This window comes from Acipenser ruthenus, chromosome 35, assembly GCF_902713425.1.
Source record: "Acipenser ruthenus chromosome 35, fAciRut3.2 maternal haplotype, whole genome shotgun sequence".
NCBI classification, from domain to species: domain Eukaryota; kingdom Metazoa; phylum Chordata; class Actinopteri; order Acipenseriformes; family Acipenseridae; genus Acipenser; species Acipenser ruthenus.
The window spans coordinates 1,425,832-1,451,047 of NC_081223.1; the positions used below are offsets into that span (position 1 = coordinate 1,425,832).

At 40.0% G+C, this 25,216-nt stretch overlaps 1 protein-coding gene, 2 long non-coding RNA genes and 10 other non-coding genes across 13 annotated transcripts; 2 read left to right on the forward strand and 11 right to left on the reverse strand.

Moving 5' to 3' along the window:
- Positions 1 to 14: 14 nt before the first annotated feature.
- Positions 15 to 1,192, reverse strand: LOC131705133 (zona pellucida sperm-binding protein 2-like; the record flags this gene model as incomplete). Its single annotated transcript, XM_059007383.1, has 5 exons — positions 15 to 147; positions 240 to 344; positions 437 to 530; positions 775 to 916; positions 1,005 to 1,192. Coding segments are annotated over 5 exons (639 nt in total), but the record flags the coding sequence as incomplete, so codon positions are not given.
- An 85-nt stretch (positions 1,193 to 1,277) lies between these two features.
- Positions 1,278 to 2,238, reverse strand: LOC131705353 (uncharacterized). Its single transcript, XR_009310323.1, has 3 exons — positions 2,208 to 2,238; positions 1,475 to 1,527; positions 1,278 to 1,399 (listed from the first exon to the last, which is right to left on the reverse strand). It is a non-coding gene; the product is annotated as an uncharacterized LOC131705353 (long non-coding RNA).
- Positions 2,239 to 2,308: 70 nt separating this feature from the next.
- LOC131705352 (uncharacterized) lies at positions 2,309 to 6,481 on the reverse strand. Its single transcript, XR_009310322.1, has 15 exons — positions 6,388 to 6,481; positions 6,251 to 6,309; positions 6,071 to 6,160; positions 5,515 to 5,642; positions 5,291 to 5,437; positions 5,097 to 5,177; positions 4,258 to 4,428; positions 4,054 to 4,151; positions 3,740 to 3,960; positions 3,517 to 3,667; positions 3,214 to 3,422; positions 2,979 to 3,096; positions 2,695 to 2,894; positions 2,503 to 2,617; positions 2,309 to 2,377 (listed from the first exon to the last, which is right to left on the reverse strand). It is a non-coding gene; the product is annotated as an uncharacterized LOC131705352 (long non-coding RNA).
- Positions 6,482 to 8,975: 2,494 nt separating this feature from the next.
- trnav-uac (transfer RNA valine (anticodon UAC)) lies at positions 8,976 to 9,048 on the reverse strand. Its single transcript has one exon. It is a non-coding gene; the product is annotated as a tRNA-Val (tRNA).
- A 3,962-nt stretch (positions 9,049 to 13,010) lies between these two features.
- On the reverse strand, positions 13,011 to 13,083 carry trnak-cuu (transfer RNA lysine (anticodon CUU)). The gene has a single exon. It is a non-coding gene; the product is annotated as a tRNA-Lys (tRNA).
- Positions 13,084 to 13,694: 611 nt separating this feature from the next.
- trnaf-gaa (transfer RNA phenylalanine (anticodon GAA)) lies at positions 13,695 to 13,767 on the reverse strand. The gene has a single exon. It is a non-coding gene; the product is annotated as a tRNA-Phe (tRNA).
- A 611-nt stretch (positions 13,768 to 14,378) lies between these two features.
- Positions 14,379 to 14,450, reverse strand: trnaw-cca (transfer RNA tryptophan (anticodon CCA)). The gene has a single exon. It is a non-coding gene; the product is annotated as a tRNA-Trp (tRNA).
- Positions 14,451 to 17,536: 3,086 nt separating this feature from the next.
- Positions 17,537 to 17,609, reverse strand: trnak-cuu (transfer RNA lysine (anticodon CUU)). Its single transcript has one exon. It is a non-coding gene; the product is annotated as a tRNA-Lys (tRNA).
- A 415-nt stretch (positions 17,610 to 18,024) lies between these two features.
- Positions 18,025 to 18,098, forward strand: trnan-guu (transfer RNA asparagine (anticodon GUU)). Its single transcript has one exon. It is a non-coding gene; the product is annotated as a tRNA-Asn (tRNA).
- Positions 18,099 to 18,233: 135 nt separating this feature from the next.
- Positions 18,234 to 18,306, reverse strand: trnaf-gaa (transfer RNA phenylalanine (anticodon GAA)). Its single transcript has one exon. It is a non-coding gene; the product is annotated as a tRNA-Phe (tRNA).
- Positions 18,307 to 20,141: 1,835 nt separating this feature from the next.
- trnae-uuc (transfer RNA glutamic acid (anticodon UUC)) lies at positions 20,142 to 20,213 on the reverse strand. Its single transcript has one exon. It is a non-coding gene; the product is annotated as a tRNA-Glu (tRNA).
- Positions 20,214 to 21,810: 1,597 nt separating this feature from the next.
- On the reverse strand, positions 21,811 to 21,883 carry trnak-cuu (transfer RNA lysine (anticodon CUU)). The gene has a single exon. It is a non-coding gene; the product is annotated as a tRNA-Lys (tRNA).
- Positions 21,884 to 22,298: 415 nt separating this feature from the next.
- Positions 22,299 to 22,372, forward strand: trnan-guu (transfer RNA asparagine (anticodon GUU)). The gene has a single exon. It is a non-coding gene; the product is annotated as a tRNA-Asn (tRNA).
- Positions 22,373 to 25,216: the final 2,844 nt, after the last annotated feature.

The window sequence follows — 25,216 nt, forward strand, 5'->3', positions numbered from 1 at the left end:
ACACCAAAACAGCCTTTACAAGCAAGATTTTTATTTATCAATACACACTTTTGGGCATTTTCCAGAAAGATACAACTCCAGCTACAAAGACAACCACTGAACACACACCCATTGCAGCTCCCAGAAGGGACCACACATTGAATTGGCCTGCAAGAGAAGAAAGAAATAGTTAGTGGAATATAAAGAGACAGTTATATATTTTACTTGAACTGCAATTGTGTTCACATCATGCATATTACCGCTTCTAGGCATAAAGTGAAGGGATCCATCTCTCTTCAGCTCAATTGGGCCAGAAGACACAAATGCCTTTACTGCACCACCATCCATCCCTTCAGCACTGCGACCTACAGGAGGAATTAGGAGGAGTCCATCAAAACAAATGGACAAAAATGCATGCAAAACGTCCCCCCCTCCCCCCAACAGACAGAGCTCTTACCAAGCCTCTGTTTCCCTGGAATGCACCGTCTGCTACAGAGGCTGTCTGATGGCCGGTTTGAATCACATATCACAACACTGCAGTGGAAGTAAATCTGAAAGACAGCACACCTTGTCAAGCAAAACTAGCATCAATAGATCAGGCAGGACCATCATCCAATGAGGATTACTGAAATGAAAAACAAATATATTGCATCATAGTAAGTGTTTCTTGCAAATGTGCAGTTATAGGTTTTCATTCCAACTCAAAGATTTGAGCACAGTGACCATTTGCTGCTTGCAAAGCAATCCAAACCATGCATTGTGGTACAAGATCCCCATCCCAACACTCCACTTTACCTGTCCTTTCAGTGCATCCCGGCTGCTTGTGAAGGAAAACATTTTCACTTCAAACCTCTTCAGATGGGATGGGAACAGCACTCTTGCATTGCTGGAGACTGGGTGAAAGATGGTCAAGTACTCATCTGCAGAGTTCTCACAGCTAGGAAGAGAAAGTAGGTCAGGAGCACATCAGCCACAACTCCAATTCCTAGGTTTTGTAGCAGCAATATCATATTCCAGCATCTTACCTGTCCACAACAACATCCCACTTGGGAGAGCTATTCCTGTCAGCAGAATAGGTTGCCCAGCAGTTCTCCAAAAACAATTCAGCCTGTGGATCCCTGCTGTACAGGAGCTCTACCTCAAAATACAAGGGTCTTCGCAAGTACTTCACAACAGGGTAATCCCGAGCTCCATAGAAGTCGTTGTAGGTTGAATCTGAGATGCAAGGTAGAATTTTATAGGTGGAAACACGCTACTAAAACATCTATATTATTTCAATTGCCAAGTCCTACCCAATGCAAGCCGCATGATGACTGCAAGGTCCCCCAAGCCAGGCTGGACTACAGGTGCAGGATTATTCTGGTACAAGAACTGTACTACCCTGGTGTCATTGACCAGATAGTGACAGGCAACTCTCAACCTGGAAAGAGGAGATGGGAGTTAGTAGAGTTTCAGCCTCAACCACAAGGATACTCAATTTGATTGCAATCCTTACCGGTAAGATGTGAACAGCACTTCATTCTCGTAAGTCAGGAGGTTGTTGTCAAACTGGAAGAGAAATTAAAGACCCAGGTTGCAATGAACTTGTAGATTTAGTATGGAGCTGCATACCAAGTTGCAGACTAGCTAATATGGTACTCAGGATCATCTCCAGCTGTGTACTAACTAACCAATTTCACAATTTAAAAAATAAAAAAAGCTTTGGTTATAAATAGTTCAGTTTCATAACTGAATATTTGAGACTTATTATATTTGTTCGTGTTAGAACAATACCACAAGTCTGTCTATAGAAACTGCTAGACTAAATATTGTTTTAGTAACCTCTAGGAGGGCAACAGCAGTTATTTTGGATTTGTTGCAAATACACAGCTGGTGACTCTTGAGCTGCAATTGGTATTAACTCATGTATTAGTTTAGTCCCATCCTCACCACGGATCATCCCCAGTTAGTACGCTCCTTCCAGTTCACTGCAATTGACCCAAAAGGTCCCTAGGCAGCACATGCAATGCCATAACTAAGAGTCATGTCATGTGTCACAACCTTTGTCAACTGGACAAGCAGTTCAATACAAAAGTGGCATCCTTCAGATGTCCACAATTCATGCAAGTAATTCAGCGGATAGAAACACAGGTCACCATGGCTCCCCAGATTGATCCAGGGGTGTTGGGCCAACTTGTCAATATGTTAAACCTCCTCAAAATATGGTTTTAAATGTGGTCAATACTAACCCTTCTAGTTGTGCCACAGGAGTTGACATTGACGTAGAAAACCGCATTGATAGCATCAGACTGAAGAGGTTGGCAACTTGGATCCCTTAGAGTTAGTTGACTTGGAGACAAGCTGGGGACACATTCCACTTTCACAGCAAGAGCTGCCATAGTTCCATTGGTGAAGCAATCTGAAACACAGCAATTGGATCCAGGTTAAGGAAACAGATTATAGCTTCAATACCACTTCATGCAACCTTTGGCCAATCTCAAAAGCAGCTATTCTAAAAGAATAACTTGTCTGCAGGACAGTTACCAATCATCTTTGTAGGGAAACTGCAGGACAGGGAGAAGTCAGCCACCACAACCATGGTCCCAATATCCTTCAAGGTCAAGTCAAGTCTGCTTCTGATGCCTGAAGAACTGATCACCTACAGAGACAATACATCAGGTCAGTAATGTGTTGAACCCAAAACAGCTAAACACATTTTAAAGTTCCATCACTTACTTCATATGTGGCATCAACTGAATTGTATGGCACAGTCATCCAGAAATTGGTAGAGTTGGCATTATACTTGTACAGGGCAAGCAGACTCCCACCAAGTTCTCTTGAGCCCACAAAAGGAATCCAGTTGCGACCCATGTTGCCATATGTTACCATGGTATAGAATGCAGCACCATCACAGTAGCCAGTTACTGTAGGAGGAACTGCAAGAGGAAGAGCAGTTGTCAGAGCAATGGACTGGATTGGTTAGAAAAAGGTAGTTGTAAACCAAATAGTCAGGCACTTACTGATGTCTTTGAGAATGGCTTAGACTACAGCAGGATGAGTAAAGGGTGTATTCTCTGGCACTATATTCAGCAAGTAGGTCAGGGGCAGAATGTAGGTTCTGGTGTCTGGAGGAGTTACCTGAAAGAAGAGCAAAGGTTTGTAGGATTAAACCCAAAGTCAGACAGCAAGCAACACGTCCACAGGAAGCAAGTGTTTTCAAAGGGCAATTGGATGGTTGAACAGGTGGGATGTTACCTTTTGCTTCACATTGGGGTCCTCAAATGGCACCTGGAGGGTGTAGGTCTTGGATCCATTGGGAAAGACATGCTCCTGGACATTATAACCTTTTAGGTTGGCTTCTGGCACAGTTAACGTCTCTGGCCCAACTATAATTTTGACCAGCTCCACATCAGGCAGGAATGTCCCCAGGGTCACATTGAACACTCTGGCTTTAGGAACAGTGTCTGAAATTAAAGCATGCAGTTAAAATGAAGGCTATAAAGTGGAGCACTGCAACAAATCCCTTTGATTTACTGCATGTGGACAACTTCTACATACGGTTTGTGACAACTGGTGGCCGAGGCATGAAAGGAGTGGTTATTGGATGAAGTACTGTGTACTTGGTCTTCTCAGGCCCATCTTGCCAGGTATGCTCCAGCATTGGTTCAATAGAGTAAGAGATCACATAGGTGTTGTCCAATACATGGCTCTGAAAGCACAGAAGCATCTTAGGAAGCAAGCTTTAAAATGAGGCTTTAGAAGATGTTGAACTTCTACATACCTTGTAATATCCACCATCAGCTCCCACAGGAATTCTTACAGTGATTAGCTGGGGACCGACATCCAGTTTATAATCTCTATTATGAATCGTTGCAGGGTCAAGCTTGCGGCCATCAACTCCCATTTGAACATCAAGGGTAGTAATTTGTGGTGTCGGAACAAGAGGAGGTAGAACACGGGGAACATTCCATGTAATCATCTGTTCTGTGAAGGCTGTTCCATCTGACAGAAAGGAACACCATAGACTTGGTAAAGAAATCATACCTTAACCTAGAACAGTTCTTGAGCACCGTTGCCCTCCATAAGCTTACTCACCAGTAGGACATGTAACTGCAGTGTCCACCATCATGACCATCCATCTTTGCTTATAAAAAGGTGGTTGATCTTAGCACAGCCATTGGTACAGTTTGGATCTGTTGGAGGGGAGGGGGAACTTTTACTAAAATAAAAGCAAGACTAAATCAACCTTCATAGTCTGGATATACTGTACTAGACAACAGTGAAGCCTAGACTACTTACCACCTGAGGCTGGCTTTCTGTGGAGTTGTATGCAGCTCTAACCAGAATTCGAGTTGGTGTAGTGTTTATGCCATAGCCATTTGTCATGGCCTGAGCAACAGTCATGGTTGTCTTTCTATTTGCTGGGAGATGGAACACAATTTTCCAGATGCTGTTGTCAGCAGCAGTTGCCTAGCAGAAGAAAAATCTCATTAGATTAGGGAGTTTGAACACAAAGCATCCCCAGTCTAAAAGAATTTGTCATAACAGATGTCATGTTTAATAAACAGGAACTAAAACTGAAAGTTGAAAGTTTAATGACACATCACTGAAACAGTTCTAGGTTCACCAGGCATCTCTAATGGAACAGAGTAAATCCTCAAATGCAACTTCGTACGAAAGCCTATGTGAAAGCATGTTATCTGGATCCGATACAGGCAGAGTTTACAGCCATTCATTTGTACTAGACCTGAATACATCAGTGTACCAAACTTTAGGACACCTAAATTGCTCCTATGCAGCAGTCCTCAAAAAAGTAAATCAGGACACATTTATCATGAAGGATTTATAGCCCTGCACATATGAAGCCACTACCTAAGTGGTTGAAATACAAGGCTTACACCAACAAGAAAGGGTTAATTTCTCCAATCAATTTCTATCAAAGCAGTCACAGAATACATGTACGCAAAGCCAATGCCTTAAATGTCACACAATTCATATATGGCCACCCAATTGGGAGACAGGTTAAAGTTAAGGGGACCCTTAGATTTTGCTTCCTCTAGACGAGACAGTAGAGTAGACTTCAACAGGCAAGACCAAGGGGGCATGAATGAAGCAAATGCAAAGTCACATGATTCTACCTCAGGGTATGCAAGGGACCAATCAGGATCATCTTGAACAAAGTTTGGCTCAATAAGTGGCACACCTCTTCTCACAGAAACCTAAAGAGAATTCACATTAGTCATGAGTGAAGCACTTCTGTAGTGACAATTAAATACACACACAACCCAACAAGTTATACTGAACAGCATTATCACATCCTGACAGCCCTTACCTCCATGTAGTTTCTTTCACACAGAATCTCCCTCTCTGCCCATGGAGCATAGCGGCATGTCATGCTCTGAACATAGGAGGAAGCTGAAGTCATAGCACTGTTTGAGAAGACACTGATTTGTACTGTCAGCTTGTAGGTCTCATCATTCTGGAAACAAAGGCTAAAGTTAGTCCCAGCATGTCACCATTAGAAACAAGCTTACAAGAAATAAAATGAGGACTCACTGTATTCTGAGCAAAGCAGCTCAGCACAGAAGCAAGGAACTTGGCATTTCCCAAGAAGTCAACGGTTAAGCTATATCCACACTGTGCAGCCAGTCTTGGAGAGAGGGACACAAGCACCCCCTTATTGTCTATGGAAAGAAATTCGGTTGGCCTTTCAAGAAACTGTACGCGTGATCAAGCAAGGTAGAGATATAACAAAATGAACACCCCCACCATCCAGTTCCATCTACTTATTGAAATTGTCATAACTATTTATATTAGTAGAATTATACGCTCGTTCGGAACAGTAGGTTTAGAGTAATTGATGTCTATTTCTGCGCACTTGCAGTCAACAAATCTGACTAAGGTTGTAGCAGCATAGGTCTATTTAGTGTGAACAGCAACATGCTTTTAAAGCCAACGCAAGAGCCTTTCATACCCTGCATCTTACAAAAACAAAGCCTGGTTGCTGCCATACAGCGCAGGAGTACTCTGTACTTAATTCAGGTTATTACATTACGAGTCAACAGGCTTTAGACATCAAAAGCTTTCTATTCAAGAAAAAATGATCACTCACCAATCACATTGATGCGAAAATACTTTCCAACAAAAGACTTATCCAACATCATCATCATAACACTCCCTTGACATTCTGTCCTCACCGAGCCTGCAGAAGACAATGATACTTGAAAACACACAACCGGCAAATGAACAGGAATCTGAAAGGACAGCTCTGCTGAAGCTACAGTTATCGTACCTAGAGGGGGATTCTGCGTCCAAACTTCAGTGACTAACACTGCTAACAGCAATGTTATTCTGCATTGGAAAAAAAAGACGCAAGTGAGAAACACACAATAAAATGAACGTTTCTAAAGAGAAAAGAACAACAATTACCCAAATCTAAGACAACACGGCATCATTAAATCCAAGGCAGCCCCGACCGTGAACTTCTTTCTCCGTTCTAAAGAAACAATAATAAAAACAAAACCGTCAGTAGCTAAGTTTGGTGTTCCTTAGTGCGCAATGGGTTTATAAAGAGGTTCAGGTGCTAATGGGAGCTGATTAGCTGCAATTGATGCACGCACCTCTTTCATATTAGTCCTCTAATTTTCAATCAGTACGTTAATTAAAATTAATAATAATAATAATAATAATAATAATAATAATAATAATAATAATAATAATAATAGTAACCCATTTAGAAGATTGTTCTTTGAATTTAAGTTTGGCAGAAGTACGTGCGGATCAAACTGGACTGTCACCGACAAGGACTGTCTGATTAAAGGCTCAGCTATGGAGGCGTGTAGTAAACAAACCCCAATGAATAATAAAAAGCAGGCCGCGCAAATGAAGAAACACATTTATATCATGCAGGAATCCAGGCAGATGTGTTGCCTGCGCCAGTTTGAGGGGACGAGAATGAGAATGACAGCTCGAGTTCTGATGTGAACATCCACAAGTCAATTACACATTTTTACAATTTCACCAGACTGACAGGTAGGCTAAGCAGAGATTAATGTACACAATTTATTTGAGGCCACTTGATTTAAGAAACAGTGCAAAGCATCTCTTTAGCATGTCAGATTTGCCATGACAGGGGCAGTCCCGGGGAATAGAATGACCAAGTGGCAAATGGAAAGCACAGCGCTTAACCTGAAATACAACGCGCAGTATTGATTTAGAACAGACTAAACACAAATCGGATGGCGTGCTGGAAATTTGAATTGTAATCAATTTATTTAAGATTTCAAGTTCCCATTTAAATTATTGAGCTTAATTACATTCATTATTTTATGTATAATTAATTCAATTAGTGTGTTGATGATTTTCAATTTGGCATATTATCTTCGAGTGTTGTGCTTTGTCTATTTGACAGCTGTTATTTCAATTCAAATGTTGAACTTTGTCGTTGATGTTTGACGCTCTGGCTTTTGCAGTTAACATTTTTGTTTCATTCCACCTCTCATAGGTTTGAACACAAACGGGTTTATTTGTGAAATTGTCAGATTGTTTATTGTGTATCCAGCGATCATCTGAACTAACTGGTTCAGTAGTCTGTAGGATGAAGTTGCCCGGAACCGCGGACATCAGATCAGATTGGATCGCATTGTCTGAAAATTCGAAGTTTGATTGACGTGGTCAGTTGGCCAATAGAAAATGAGTTGGAAACGTCATCAGCCAACGTATTGCCAAACGAGCGCGCTTTTGAGAGCAAGTCGAGTTGCGAGTGAGAGGACAGGTAAGTTAGCAGTAGTATCGATACAAAAATAAAAAACCAACGACTTGACCCAACAATGCTTGTACGTATCTTGCTACGCTAGCCGCCCCCCAGATAAGTGGAAGTAGTAACGTTAGCTAACTTATGTTAGAAGCTAGCTAGTGTTATCTAGCCAGCTAGCAAGCACCACCGGTACCTAGCTAATGTAGTCAACTGGGTAACGTTAGCTAACGTTAGATTGAATAATATCCCAAATAACGAGCATGATTAGTAGCATCAGTGTTGCTGTTCCTTTTTATCCAGGCGAGTTTGTTCGTTAAAGTTAGATAACGTCACCCCGTTTATTACATTTACATTTGAGTCATTTAGCAGACGATCTTATCCAGAGCGACTTACAGTGCAAAGAATTACAACATTTATATTATAGAAATATATATATATATATATATATATAGAGAGAGAGAGAGAGAGAGAGAGAGAGAGAGAAATATATATATATATATATATATATATATATATATATATATATATATATTCTGCCGCTAGACTGCCTGACGCTGGGTGCTGACAGACAGAGATGATGTGAGGAGCGAGCCCTGCCTGCAGACTCGGCTTATTGACCTGTTTAAAAAGCAGAGCGGCGTTTAAGTTAAAGCAGTCACTCGCGTTCTTCTACCCTTCTTCACACTTTCAGTATTTCACTTCGTGTACAAGTGAGGGGGCTTAGAATATATATTCGTCCAAAACATGCTGAAAGACGAGACTATCGATGTATCGAGCTTTCCGCGCTCAGACTTTTCTTAAATGTTTTAAACAAGTTAAATATTTTAATGATCTGATGTTGCTAGTTTTCTTCCACACTTTGTTTATTTAGTAGACACGTTTCAGTTCACATGTTCAGTGTTAATAGTGTAATCCGTGTCCAGTACGCTTGTTTTTATAAACGGGTTATTATTGCTGCTATGTCTGTTCACCAACGGGGGAAAGCTGGCAGTACTGAGTGACACAGAAGACGGATTCTCTCAGCGCGTCTCCTCTGAATGCGCACTGGCACAAAGGGGCTTTGATCATCTAATGACGTGACAGAATGCAATGATGTACCAACAAAAGAAACATAAATAAAAGTGTATGTGTTTATTTGTGAATAAACTATCTTGCTTATACGATGGGACCAGAGACCTTACATCGCTAATCTAATGATAGGCCAAACCCAGAGAGACTTTGTCTTCACCAGGGATTAATATAATTTAAAAACAAACTGCAATGGTCCCACTGGGGATCGAACCCAGGGCCTTCTGCGTGTAAAGCAGACGTGATAACCACAACACTATGGAACCTTGTTGGAACGAAGGTGGTGCTCTTACATTATTGTCTACATGCAGCATCTCAGATACAATGTCATTTATCACACCCTTCGGCGTTGTCTTTTTAAGAATTAAACCTGCCAGACCGAACGCAGGCTAACATTCAATCAATCAATTAATCATATATATTTTCTCTGGCGCCCCATATGCGCTTCACAAAATCTATTTAAAAACAAGAAAATATCTAATTGAAGCCTGGTCGAACAAAATAAGTCTTCAGTGTAATTTTAAAAAGAGCGCTTTCCACGATTTAAGATGCTTTAGAGAGACAGAATATTGGAATTGGCAGCCGAAACTGGGGGATAAAACTGCCTGTGATCAAAGTGGGCAGAAAAGTTGCATACTTTGCATACCGTATTTGGGAGAAAAGAAAACGGATCATCTCTGATTTGCAATGTTTCCATGGTTCGCCCCGGCCACTGCCGTGTGGCTGGTTAAAACGATGAGTTCAGTTTTTTTTCTGCTGTTTGGTAATTCAGTCATGCGGCAGCTGTAGCAGAGTGGCGCAGCGGAAGCGTGCTGGGCCCATAACCCAGAGGTCGATGGATCGAAACCATCCTCTGCTAGCTTGTTTTTCTTCTGTTAGCAAAGTAGTTTTTTTAAAACATTAACTGAAGACAATTTAATTAATATTAAATTTCGCAATCAAGGAAATGTGCACATTACTGGACACATTCAAATTGACAATTGACCTCTAAAACGTTAGGTTTTTAATCAAATTAGTTTCTTTACAAATGACATTGCTTTCTTTTTTTAAATTGTGCCCAGAAACACCAAAAGATAAAGCCCTCGGCCTCCTAAACCAGGGATTGTGGTTTCATGTTTATTAAACGAACTGTGTATTTGTTCTTTGCCTGTGATATGTTTATAAATCTTGAGACTTTATAGAAAATAGTCGTGGTCAAGAGGTTAAGGTGACGGGATTAAAATCTGTTGGTGTCTGTATCACCAGGGTCATAGGAAACAGCCGACTCAATACGTGTTCGTAGCCAGCAGGGCTATGAAGTTGTCGGAAGTGTGTTTGATTCTCAGCTTTAAAAGTAAAGAAAACATAAAACAATGCGATTTGCTTTTAAAAATTTCATTATTTGAAACGTGGGCATAAACACAGTTGTACTGGCTGGGAATCGTCTCTGGTCAATTACTTGGAAAGCAGCTATGCTGACCAATATATCACCAACGGGGGAAAGCTGGCAGTACTGAGTGACACAGAAGACGGATTCTCTCAGCGCGACTCCTCTGAATGCACACTGGCACAAAGGGGCTTTGATCATCTAATGACGTGGCAGAATGCAATAATGTATTGGGTTAATTTGCCTCCAAACGAAACATAAATACATGTGTATGTATTTGACACAAGTGACCCTATGCCTGTGTTTATTTATTTATTTTCTGCACGTATTAATTAGTATTGTGTGAATATTTTATTTAGATCGTTTTTTTTTCTTTTTCATAATTTTCTGTTTGCTTTGCACTGTGTTTTTTGCTGTGTTGATTATTATTTGTCTATTTTGTTTGGTGCACGGGTGAAACGGAGTTCGTAATTAAAGTATTTTTTGTTTTGTTTATCACAAGCACTGTCCACACGGACCTCAGGTCCCGCCCCAAACAATTGCAGGTACCTGTACACACCTGGAATTAGAAGGGCTTTGAGGAATAAAAAGGGTGAGGAACTAAGAGACTGGGAGCATGGAACTAGGAGATACCGGAATAGGAAAGAGAGAGAAGCCGAGGGAAGTAAACGAAAATAAAGAGGACGAGATTAGACAGTGAGCGGCTGGGGTTTTTTTTTTGTGCACGGACAGTGTCAGTTTCGTTTTGTTATTTTTTTTCGTGGACTCACTCTGGGAGGACTGCGGAACTTGGTGATTGAAGACATTTGAAAAGAGGTACTGACAAGAACCATTGCGTTCGTGGTTTATGTCAGGATATCAGGATCTCTCCTGAGGCCTTCAGCTGAATCGCAGCACCCTATGGAGAGGGCTGCCCAAACAGGCGTCTGGACAGGAGCCCTAAGAGGAGGTCTGGACCAGAGAGTGGATGACGTATGGTTAAGTGAACAAATACACTTTAAAATGCATCTCATGGTCAGAAATAAAACAATAATTCAAATAAACAAACTGTGCAAAAAAAGGAAAACCAATCCAATTAAAATTCAAAAATCATAAGTGATAATACTGAATAAAATAATAATCAACACATTCGTCACCCGTGACATTACCACCACTGCGATCTTGAAAATGTTTGTATGCCACAGAACTTAACATCTGAAACGGAATGTTTGGCATCTACAAAATGTCTAGCGAGTGGTCGATGAATATATTTTCTCCTAATTGAACTTTTATGCTCGCTCATTAATGTGCAATTGTAACTGTCTAATAGTTTTACCACCATATTGCAAATGGCTAGGACAAGAAATCACATAAATGACATGAGTTGAAGCACAATCACTTGTAAGATACTGTACTCTTTTTTTTCGTTGTATGGCTTGTGCATTTTCTTAGTTTTAAATGTATTATCACAGGCGGTACACTTACGATTTGGAAAAAAATCCAGTAGATTTGTCCAGTACACCTAGATCTCTCGAACATCTAAACGAGTCAGCCCTTAATAAAGACAGTCCGTGTTCATTTTGGCTTTTACGACATTGTCTATACACAACAGCTCTTATGTAATCCTATTGGTATCGAATCGATCGCAATTAATGTGTTCCATGTTTCCAGTCAGTTTGATAGTTTTAATACTGTATTACATTCTGAATATTAATAGAGCTGAATTATTAATTGTTGATAATACTTAGAATATCAGATACATATTTAGCATTAAAAAGCAATACATGTGATTTATTTCATAGTCGTTCATTATTTTGTGTATCAGCCGCCACACAAAGCTGAGCGCAGTGCCTTATACTGTAATGATGCTCCAGTCAGTCTGCCCGGAATGCACCTGAACCATCTTAAAAACACGAAGCCCCTAATAAGCTAATTTGTAAGCTAGTAAAGAATTGCGCTAATATAACGAAGCTAAATTTGAACTCCTAGCTGGAGCAACGAGAGAGGGCGAGAGGGCGGGGCAGAGAAGGAGGGGGAGACGCTGCTAGGCAACCGGCTCGTGAACATTCCACTCAGCTGAGCAGAGACCGTTAGGATTTAAAAATGCGAACGTTCCGAGCGGCGTTAGGCGCTTCGTTAAATTAACACACCGTTGCTGGCATATGAATATAACCATATTTTAAATACTCCAATAGGACTGCATTAAAAACGATGTGTTTTCAAAGTAATATGTTATTTGGAATTTTAAAACAATCAAGTTAAATAACATGTTTGGACACAAAATATTTTTCAGTGAGGTTAACAAGTAGTCTGTTTATAAAAAAAAATGCAATCTGTGTTAGGAACACTATTTTAGTCCGATTTAAAATGGAAATTAAAATGGTATTGAGTGCTGAAATTTATTATTTTTAAAAATAAGTTAAATTGAACTGTCAGTAGTGGGATTTGAACCCACGCCTCCATTCAGAGACCAGAACACACAATTCTTTAGAAAGACAGAGTCCTTGAGTCTGGCGCCGTAGACCACTAGACCATTCTGACAAGCTCCATTTGTTATTGTAGAAAACCGCATTATTTATTTCAGCACACACTAGGGTTCTCGTATCAAGGCCCGATTGGGTTTATTACGCACATACCAACTTGCTCCATGAATGATGTTATGACAAGTGTAAAAAAAAGAAACGGATTGAAGTCAACCCAAAAAAGTAAGATTATTTATTTCAATATCGTTATAGCTATAAACGATGCATGCTTTTTACAATAGCAATTGCTATTTGACAATGACCAATAAGTAATTTTGTTGCAATACTGTATACACTGTGAACATAATCAGACTTTGCTCCGTTGTCTCGAAGAAACATCTCAATTTGTATTTAAAAAGGACGCCCAACGTGGGGCTCGAACCCACGACCCTGAGATTAAGAGTCTCATGCTCTACCGACTGAGCTAGCCGGGCTGACTGGTGCTCGTTTCTATCACTGTAACCAACTGAGCTATTAATTTGTCATCTTATTTGAGAAAATAGTGAATGACAGAACCAAAGATTCCAAATATAATCCACTGAAATGTAGCTTTATTATCATAATGAAAACAGATTACACATGACCACAGTTCTGTATCAAAATTAAGACGTAAGTATATGGTTTCCATTGTAGCTATTTACACACACTCCCAGGGTGTTATCTAACAAAACGACATATGCTGTGCTGCCATTATTGATTACATAGACTTTCCTGCCCCGTGTTGCTTTCTTCTTAGATGAGATCTCAGGTTCTGCTGAGTTCTGCTCCCTCGATCACGTTCTGCAGCAGCTCGCCTTGCTCATCACTCCCGTATGCTTTGGCGGCATAACAGTTTGGTCTCTGTGGCGCAATCGGTTAGCGCGTTCGGCTGTTAACCGAAAGGTTGGTGGTTCAAGCCCACCCAGGTACGATGTTTTTTGCATTTCTTAATCACATTAGAAAATGGCATTCTGATACTCTGTTATTTCATCCAATTACGCTGAAGAATAAATGTGCTCTGTTTTTTCAGTTCAAAATAATACAAAACAAATACCGTCTTGTTGTTTGCCGAAACCCGGGATCGAACCAGGGACCTTTAGATCTTCAGTCTAACGCTCTCCCAACTGAGCTATTTCGGCTTGACAAGACTGATGTTTCGAGATAGCATTCTTTTTGGCAATCCAGTAAACCTGTAATGAGAAACGTTCAACAGCTCGGCAACAGCATAATAGAATCCGATGCCTTTACAAATGCGTTTCGAAACTCTTAAGTTTTCTCCCAAATGCGGTTCTCAACAAATGGTTTTTTTTGGCTCTGGTCTTGTATCATCACCCTGACTACTGTCCGTCAGAAAGTGGCATTAATAAAAACGTCATTATGCAAAGTTCCCAATGCGCAAATACGCAGCATATTTAAACTTCTTCACAATCTTAAACCTTCCCAAATGAATTTAAAATACTTACTGACAGGTTACACACATTTTCACTATCTCATGCAAGGAAGTGTTAATATGACTTTATTACCCAACTGTGTCAATGGAGACTGGTCAACAGTAATTTCGGATTCACTTTAGCTTATTGTGCTGTATCAAATGAAACATAAAAATGAATCGCAATACAATAAATATCTGTTTGATCGCTATATAATCAATATGCTGTATAGGCTAAATTGTATAAATAAATGTCCGGAAAGATTCAAATTCAAACACGTTAAAAAATGAAACAGTGTGTAATAAAAACAAAGGCGGCTTTGACCTCGACGTGATTTGAACACGCAACCTTCTGATCTGGAGTCAGACGCGCTACCGTTGCGCCACGAAGTCCGGGTGTCATGCCAGCTTGTTATGCAATGCTAGAGTGTACAGCAAGCATGCCAAACACATGGCGGTGCCGACGCTGATACTCGGAAAACACTCGGTATCACCAGGGTCATGGGAAACAGCCGACTCAATACTTGTTCGTAGCCAGCAGGGCTATGAACTTGTCGGAAGTGTGTTTGATTCTCAGCTTTAAAAGTAAAGAAAACATAAAACAATGCGATTTGCTTTTATAAATTTCATTATTTGAAACGTGGGCATAAACACAGTTGTATTGGCTGGGAATCGTCTCTGGTCAATTACTTGGAAAGCAGCTATGCTGACCAATATATCACCAATGGGGGAAAGCTGGCAGTACTGAGTGACACAGAAGACGGATTCTCTCAGCGCATCTCTGAATGCGCACTGGCACAAAGGGGCTTTTCTCATCTAATGACGTGGCAGAATGCAATAATGTATTGGGTTAATTTGCCTCCAAACGAAACATAAATACATGTGTATGTATTTGACACAAGTGACCCTATGCCTGTGTTTATTTATTTATTTTCTGCACGTATTAATTAATATTGTGTGAATATTTTATTTAGATCGTTTTTTTTTTCTTTTTCATAATTTTCTGTTTGCTTTGCACTGTGTTTTTTGCTGTGTTGATTATTATTTGTCTATTTTGTTTGGTGCACGGGTGAAACGGAGTTCGTAATTAAAGTATTTTTTGTTTTGTTTATCACAAGCACTGTCCACACGGACCTCAGGTCCCGCCCCAAACAATTGCAGGTACCTGTACACACCTGGAATTAGAAGGGCTTTGAGGAATAAAAAGGGTGAGGAACTAAGAGACTGGGAGCATGGAACTAGGAGATACCGGAATAGGAAAGAGAGAGAAGCCGAGGGATGTAAACGAAAATAAAGAGTACGAGATTAGACAGTGAGGGGCTGTGTTTTTTTTGGGGCACGGACAGTGTCAGTTTCGTTTTGTTATTTTTTTTTCGTGGACTCACTCTGGGAGGACTGCGGAACTTGGTGATTGAAGACATTTGAAAAGAGGTACTGACAAGAACCTTTGCGTTCGTGGTTTATGTCAGGATATCAGGATCTCTCCTGAGGCCTTCAGCTGAAGCGCAGCACCCTATGGAGAGGGCTGCCCAAACAGGCGTCTGGACAGGAGCCCTAAGAGGAGGTCTGGACCAGAGAGTGGATGACGTATGGTTAAGTGAACAAATACACTTTAAAATGCATCTCATGGTCAGAAATAAAACAATAATTCAAATAAACAAACTGTGCAAAAAAAGGAAAACCAATCCAATTAAAATTCAAAAATCATAAGTGATAATACTGAAAAAAATAATAATCAACACATTCGTCACCCGTGACATTACCACCACTGCGATCTTGAAAATGTTTGTATGCCACAGAATTTAAGATCTGAAACGGAATGTTTGGCATCTACAAAATGTCTAGCGAGTGGTCGATGAATATATTTTCTCCTAATTGAACTTTTATGCTCGCTCATTAATGTGCAATTGTAACTGTCTAATAGTTTTACCACCATATTGCAAATGGCTAGGACAAGAAATCACATAAATGACATGAGTTGAAGCACAATCACTTGCAAGATACTGTACTCTTTTTTTTCGTTGTATGGCTTGTGCATTTTCTTAGTTTTAAATGTATTATCACAGGCGGTACACTTACGATTTGGAAAAAATCCAGTAGATTTGTCCAGTACACCTAGATCTCTCGAACATCTAAACGAGTCAGCCCTTAATAAAGACCGTCCGTGTTCATTTTGGCTTTTACGACATTGTCTATACACAACAGCTCTTATGTAATCCTATTGGTATCGAATCGATCGCAATTAATGTGTTCCATGTTTCCAGTCAGTTTGATAGTTTTAATACTGTATTACATTCTGAATATGAATAGAGCTGAATTATTAATTGTTGATAATACTTAGAATACCAGATACATATTTAGCATTAAAAAGCAATACATGTGATTTATTTAATAGTCGTTCATTATTTTGTGTATCAGCCGCCACACAAAGCTGAGCGCAGTGCCTTATACTGTAATGATGCTCCAGTCAGTCTGCCCGGAATTCACCTGAACCATCTTAAAAACACGAAGCCCCGAATAAGCTAATTTGTAAGTTAGTAAAGAATTGCGCTAATATAACGAAGCTAAATTTGAACTCCTAGCTGGAGCAACGAGAGAGGGCGAGAGGGCGGGGCAGAGAAGGAGGGGGAGACGCTGCTAGGCAACCGGCTCGTGAACATTCCACTCAGCTGAGCAGAGACCGTTAGGATTTAAAAATGCGAACGTTCCGAGCGGCGTTAGGCGCTTCGTTAAATTAACACACCGTTGCTGGCATATGAATATAACCATATTTTTAAATACTCCAATAGGACTGCATTAAAAACGATGTGTTTTCAAAGTAATATGTTATTTGGAATTTTAAAACTATCAAGTTAAATAACATGTTTGGACACAAAATATTTTTCAGTGAGGTTAACAAGTAGTCTGTTTATAAAAAAAAATGCAATCTGTGTTAGGAACACTATTTTAGTCCGATTTAAAATGGAAATTAAAATGGTATTGAGTGCTGAAATTTATTATTTTTAAAAATAAGTTAAATTGAACTGTCAGTAGTGGGATTTGAACCCACGAATCCATTCAGAGACCAGAACACACAATTCTTTAGAAAGACAGAGTCCTTGAGTCTGGCGCCGTAGACCACTTGACCATTCTGACAAGCTCCGTTTGTTATTGTAGAAAACCGCATTATTTATTTCAGCACACACTAGGGTTCTCGTATCAAGGCCCGATTGGGTTTATTACGCACATACCAACTGTTGCTCCATGAATGATGTTATGACAAGTGTAAAAAAAAGAAACGGATTGAAGTCAACCCAAAAAGTAAGATTATTTATTTCAATATCGTTATAGCTATAAACGATGCATGCTTTTTACAATAGCAATTGCTATTTGACAATGACCAATAAGTAATTTTGTTGCAATACTGTATACACTGTGAACATAATCAGACTTTGCTCCGTTGTCTCGAAGAAACATCTTCAATTTGTATTTAAAAAGGACGCCCAACGTGGGGCTCGAACCCACGACCCTGAGATTAAGAGTCTCATGCTCTATCGACTGAGCTAGCCGGGCTGACTGGTGCACGTTTCTTTCACTGTAACCAACTGAGCTATTAATTTGTCATCTTATTTGAGAAAATAGTGAATGACAGAACCAAAGATTCCAAATATAATCCACTGAACTGTAGCTTTATTATCATAATGAAAACAGATTACACATGACCACAGTTCTGTATCAAAATTAAGACGTAAGTATATGGTTTCCATTGTAGCTATTTACACACACTGCTCTGTTGTCTCCCAGGGTGTTATCTAACAAAAAAGACACATGCTGTGCTGCCATAATTGATTACATAGACTTTCCAGCCCCGTGTTGCTTTCATCTTAGATGTGATCTCAGGTTTTGCTGAGTTCTGCTCCCTCGATCACGTTCTGCAGCATCTCGCCTTGCTAATCACTGCCGTATGCTTTGGCGGCTTAATAGGTTGGTCTCTGTGGCGCAATCGGTTAGCGCGTTCGGCTGTTAACCGAAAGGTTGGTGGTTCAAGCCCACCCAGGGACGATGCTTTTTGCATTTCTTAATCACATTAGATAATGGCACTCTGATACGCTGTTATTTCATCCAATTACGTTGAAGAATAAATGTGCTCTCTTTTTTTAGTTCAAAATAATACAAAACAAATATCGTCTTGCTGTTTGCCGAAACCCGGGATCGAACCAGGGACCTTTAGATCTTCAGTCTAACGCTCTCCCAACTGAGCTATTTCGGCTTGACAAGACTGATGTTTCGCGATAGCATTCTTTTTGGCAATCCAGTAAACCTGTAATGAGAAACGTTCAACAGCTCGGCAACACCATAATAGAATCCGATGCCTTTACAAATGTGTTTCGAAACTGTTAAGTTTTCTCCCAAATGCGATTCTCAACAAATGTTTTTTTTTTTTTTTTTTTTTTTTGTATTCCTTCCAGAGTAAGTCCAAAATGCAAACACTGGAACTGGCTGCCTGAAAGTGCAGCGCTTGAACTGCCTCAACAAACGCTTAGCTCTAAAACGTGTACATTGAAAGTCTATTAACATCTTTAACACAATCATCTGTATTCCAATCCACAGGGTGATCAATAAAGTGACTGCTGGCTTTGTTTAAATATTAACAAGATGTTTTCAGGATTCACGCGTATTCTGAGCAAGCACGATAGAATATGGTAGTGAAAGGACAAGCAAATAACAGGTTTATTGGCTCCGGTCTTGTATCATCACCCTGACTACTGTCCGTAAGAAAGTGGCATTAATAAAAACGTCATTATGCAAAGTTCCCAATGCGCAAATACGCAGCATATTTAAACTTCTTCACAATCTTAAACCTTCCCAAATGAATTTAAAATACTTACTGACAGGTACGGCCCTTTCCCAATGTAACACTCTGCTTTGTTTGAACACCAACGATGGGTGGGACATTATGTAGTAAACCACAATACTATTGTTCCCACTGTTCACGAGATGAGGCGTTGCCGTGGTAACCATGGTCTGTGAGGCGCCGGTGTGAAAGAGTTGCAGTGCAGCGGTGACGTCGGAACAGTCTTTCTGATGAAAACGCAGAGCAAGCTGAGAATGACGCTGCGCTTTGAACGGCGCTGTAGCTGCGCTGGAGACTGGATGGAGCAGAAAAGACTAACGTTGGAGCTCCTGCAGAAAAATACAAAAGCTGAATGATGAAAAGAATCACCTGAGCAGGTAGGAAAATAGCTGATACTGTCTACCAGCGCTGAGCAGAGAAATGACCTGCAGTAAAAGGAGCGAACAACAAAAAACAAACACAGACGAAGGACGGAAGCAGTGCTGGGTATATAAATAGAAAAGAAGGAGAGATTGACATGCAAGCTACCTAACGGGATTGCCCATACTGCTCTGGTCACGCCCTTTTTACCGGACCAAACACAGCAGCGCAAGATAATGGCAGAGAGACTGGAACTTGATTGAAACTGAAGTAATTTGTTTGTCGCTATATAATCAATATGTTGTGTGGGCTAAATTGTATAAATAAATGTCCGGATTTCAAATTCAAACACGCTAAAAAATGATATAGAGTGGAATAGATATAAAGACGGTTTTGACCTTGACGTGATTTGAACACGCAACCTTCTGATCTGGAGTCTGACGCGCTACCGTTGCGCCACGAAGTCCTGGTGTACTGTTTGCTTGTGATGCAATGTTAGAGTGCACAGCGTGACATGAACGCATGCGATAATGTGTTATTACCAACAGAAACATAAATAAAAGTGTATGTATTTATTTGTGAATAAACTATATTGCTTATACGATGGGACCAGAGACCTTACATCGGCAATCTAATGATAGGCCAACCCCTGAGAGACTTTGTCTTGACCAGGGACTAATATAATCTAAAAACAAACTGCGATGGGAATGTGAATAGAGTCAAATACATTTGTACCATTCTGTAAATTATATATATATATATATATACCTCAAGTAACTGTAGTTTTTTTTAAATACTTTTTTTTATTTTATAACTGTAGCTTTATTATCATAATGAAAACATATTACACATGACCACAGTTCTGTAACAAAATGACAAAAACAAAGACGTTCCCATACCGGGAGTCGAACCCGGGCCGCCTGGGTGAAAACCAGGAATCCTAACCGCTAGACCATATGGGAAGGTGAATATCAAACTCATTTACATGCAACAGTAGCTACACTCTAAAACCATGTGTAAGTTTGGGACATTCATAAACACTTATCTGTAACACTTTTTAAACGCGTCAAGGCGTTTACTTTATAAACATGTTTAGAATATAAACGCGTTAAGGTGCTTAAGTAATAAACACGTGAATATGTTTATTCGCTCTAACACTTTTTAAACACCTGAACACGTTTACAAATCTACAGGTGTTTAACATCTAAACACGTAAAATGCTTTCTTATTTTTACAATACAAAAAGACACAAATTAAACAACTTACTTTTATTTATTGCATATTTCAAAGTTAAGCCAAAAACTTTTTTAAACAAAAAATCTATTGCAATAGTAACAAGTATTTGAATTGTAATAAATATTTACAATTTGAAGAATAAAATCTGTTACACCTATATACATATTGTAGCGTGCATGGTGGAAGGCAGCAATAGGGCTGGTAGGTGTCTCGAACATCTAAACGAGTCAGCCCTTAATAAAGACCGTCCGTGTTCATTTCGGCGTTTATGACATTGTCTATACACAACAGCTCTTATGTAATCCTATTGGTATCGAATCGATCGCAATTAATGTGTTCCATGTTTCCAGTCAGTTTGATAGTTTTAATACTGTATTACATTCTGAATATGAATAGAGCTGAATTATTAATTGTAGATAATACTTAGAATACCAGATACATATTTAGCATTAAAAAGCAATAGATGTGATTTATTTAATAGTCGTTCATTATTTTGTGTATCAGCCGCCACACAAAGCCGAGCGCAGTGCGGTATACTGTAATGATGCTGCAGTCAGTCTGCCCGGACTGCACCTGAACCATGTTAAAAACACGAAGCTTCTAATAAGCTAATTTGTAAAAGTTAGTAAAGAATTGCGCTAATATAACGAAGCAGAATTTGAACTCCTAGCTGGAGCAACGAGAGAGGGCGAGAGGGCGAGAGGGCGAGAGGGCGGGGCAGAGAAGGAGGGGGAGACGCTGCTAGGCAACCGGCTCGTGAACATTCCACTCAGCTGAGCAGAGACCGTTAGGATTTAAAAATGCGAACGTTCCGAGGGGCGTTAGGCGCTTCGTTAAATTAACACACCATTGCTGGCATTTGAATGTAACCATATTTTAAATACTCAAATAGGACTGTATTAAAAAAATATATTATGTTTTTCAAAGTAATATGTTATTTGGAATATTAAAACAATCAAGTTAAATAACATGTTTCGACACAAAATATTTTTCAGTGACGTTAACAAGTAGTCTGTTTACAACAAAAATGCAATTTGCGTTAGGAACACTATTTTAGTCGGATTTAAAATGGAAATTAAAATGGTATTGAGTGCTGACAAGAGTTTGGTATCAGCTGTTGATTTTCTTAAAACAATCTTTAATAGTAAAATAAAGAAATGTATTCTTTTTAAAAATAAGTAAAATTGAACTGTTAGAAGTGGGATTTGAACCCACGCCTCTATTCAATAAGTAATTTTGTTGCAATACTGTATACAATGTGAACAGAATCAGACATTGCTCCGTTGTCTTGAAGAAACATCTTCAATTTGTATTTAAAAAGGACGCCCAACGTGGGGCTCGAACCCACGACCCTGAGATTAAGAGTCTCATCCTCTACCGACTGAGCTAGCCGGGCTGACTGGTGCTCGTTTCTTTCACTGTAACCAACTGAGCTATTAATTTGTCATCTTATTTGAGAAAATAGTGAATGACAGAACCAAAGATTCCAAATATAATCCACTGAACTGTAGCTTTATTATCATAATGAAAACAGATTACACATGACCACAGTTCTGTATCAAAATTAAGTCGTAAGTATATGGTTTCCATTGTAGCTATTTACACACACTGCTCTGTTGTCTCCCAGGGTGTTATCTAACAAAAAAGACGCATGCTGTGCTGCCATAATTGATTACATAGACTTTCCTGCCCCGTCTTGCTTTCTTCTTAGATGTGATCTCAGGTTCTGCTAAGTTCTGCTCCCTCGATCACGTTCTGCAGCATCTCGCCTTGCTAATCACTGCCGTATGCTTTGGCGGCTTAATAGGTTGGTCTCTGTGGCGCAATCGGTTAGCGCGTTCGGCTGTTAACTGAAAGGTTGGTGGTTCAAGCCCACCCAGGGACGATGCTTTTTGCATTTTTTAATCACATTAGATAATGGCACTCTGATACGCTGTTATTTCATCCAATTACGCTGAAGAATAAATGTGCTCTCTTTTTTTAGTTCAAAATAATACAAAACAAATATCGCCTTGCTGTTTGCCGAAACCCGTGATCGAACCAGGGACCTTCATATCTTCAGTTTAACGCTCTCCCAACTGAGCTATTTCGGCTTGACAAGACTGATGTTTCGAGATAGCATTCTTTTTGGCAATCCAGTAAACCTGTAATGAGAAACGTTCAACAGCTCGGCAACACCATAATAGAATCCGATGCCTTTACAAATGTGTTTTGAAACTGTTAAGTTTTCTCCCAAATGCGGTTCTCAACAAATGTTTTTTTTTTTTTTTTGTATTCCTTCCAGAGTAAGTCCAAAAGGCAAACACTGGAACTGGCTGCCTGAAAGTGCAGCGCTTGAACTGCCTCAACAAACGCTGAGCTCTAAAACGTGTACATTGAAAGTCTATTAACATCTTTAACACAATCATCTGTATTCCAATCCACAGGGTGATCAATAAAGTGACTGCTGGCTTTGTTTAAATATTAACAAGATGTTTTCAGGATTCACGCGTATTCTGAGCAAGCACGATAGAATATGGTAGTGAAAGGACAAGCAAATAACAGGTTTATTGGCTCTGGTCTTGTATCATCGCCCTGACTACTGTCCGTAAGAAAGTGGCATTAATAAAAACGTCATTATGCAAAGTTCCCAATGCGCAAATACGCAGCATATTTAAACTTCTTCACAATCTTAAACCTTCCCAAATGAATTTAAAATACTTACTGACAGGTACGGCCCTTTCCCAATGTAACACTCTGCTTTGTTTGAACACCAACGATGGGTGGGATATTATGTAGTAAACCACAATACTATTGTTCCCACTGTTCACGAGATGAGGCGTTGCCGTGGTAACCATGGTCTGTGAGGCGCCGGTGTGAAAGAGTTGCAGTGCAGCGGTGACGTCGGAACAGTCTTTCTGATGAAAACGCAGAGCAAGCTGAGAATGACGCTGCGCTTTGAACGGCGCTGTAGCTGCGCTGGAGACTGGATGGAGCAGAAAAGACTAACGTTGGAGCTCCTGCAGAAAAATAGCAAAGCTGAATGATGAAAAGAATAGAAACAAACACAGACGAAGGGCGGGAGCAGTGCTGGGTATATAAATAGAAAAGAAGGAGAGATTGACATGCAAGCTACCTAACGGGATTGCCCATACCGCTCTGGTCACGCCCTTTTTACCGGACCAAACACAGCAGCGCAAGATAATGGCAGAGAGACTGGAACTTGATTGAAACTGAACTGCCCCCCCAGGAAGTAATTTGTTTGTCGCTTTATAATCAATATGTTGTGTAGGCTAAATTGTATAAATAAATGTCCGGATTTCAAATTCAAACACGCTAAATAATGATAAAGAGTGGAATTGATATAAAGACGGTTTTGACCTCGACGTGATTTGAACACACAACCTTCTGATCTGGAGTCAGATGCGCTACCGTTGCGCCACAATGTCCTGGCGTACTGTTTGCTTGTGATGCAATGTTAGAGTGCACAGCGTGACATGAACGCATGCGATAATGTGTTAATTTACCAACAGAAACATAAATAAAAGTGTATGTATTTATTTGTGAATAAACTATCTTGCTTATACGATGGGACCAGAGACCTTACATCGGCAATCTAATGATAGGCCAACCCCTGAGAGACTTTGTCTTGACCAGGGACTAATATAATCTAAAAACAAACTGCGATGGGAATGTGAATAGAGTCAAATACATTTGTACCATTCTGTAAATTATATATATATATATATATATATATATAAGTACTGTGCAAAAGTTTTAGGCAGGTGTGAAAAAATGCTGTAAAGTAAGAATGCTTTCAAAAATAGACATGTTAATAGATTACATTTATCAATTAACTAAATGCAAAGTGAGTGAACAGAAGAAAAATCTAAATCAAATCCATATTTGGTGTGACCACCCTTTGCCTTCAAAACAGCATCAAGCATCAATTCTTCTAGGTACACTTGGACACAGTTTTTGAAGGAACTCGGCAGGTAGGTTGGCCCAAACATCTTGGAGAACTAACCACAGTTCTTCTGTGGATTTAGGCAGCCTCAGTTGCTTATCTCTCTTCATGTAATCCCAGACAGACTCGATGATGTTGAGATCAGGGCTCTTTTGGGGCCATACCATCACTTCCAGGACTCCTTGTTCTTCTTTACGCTGAAGATAGTTCTTAATGACTTTAGCTGTATGTTTGGGGTCGTTGTCATGCTGCAGAATAAATTTGGGGCCAATCAGATGCCTCCCTGATGGTATTGCATGATGGATAAGTATCTGCCTGTACTTCTCAGCATTGAGGAGACCATTAATTCTGACCAAATCCCCAACTCCATTTGCAGAAATGCAGCCCCAAACTTGCAAGGAACCTCCACCATGCTTCACTGTTGCCTACAGAAACTCATTCGTGTACGCTCTCCAGCCCTTCGGCGAACAAACTGCCTTCTGCTACAGCCAAATATTTCAAATTTTGACTCATCAGTCCAGAGCACCTGCTGCCATTTTTCTGCACCCCAGTTCCTGTGCATAGTTGAGTCGCTTGGCCTTGTTTCCACGTCGGAGGTATGGCTTTTTGGCCGTTAGTCTTCCATGAAGGCCACTTCTGACCAGACTTCTCTGGACAGTAGATGGGTGTACCAGGGTCCCACTGTTTTCTGCCAATTCTGAGCTGATGGCACTGCTGGACATCTTCCGATTGTGAAGGGACGTAAGCATGATGTGTCCTTGGCCGACCACTGCGTCTACGGTC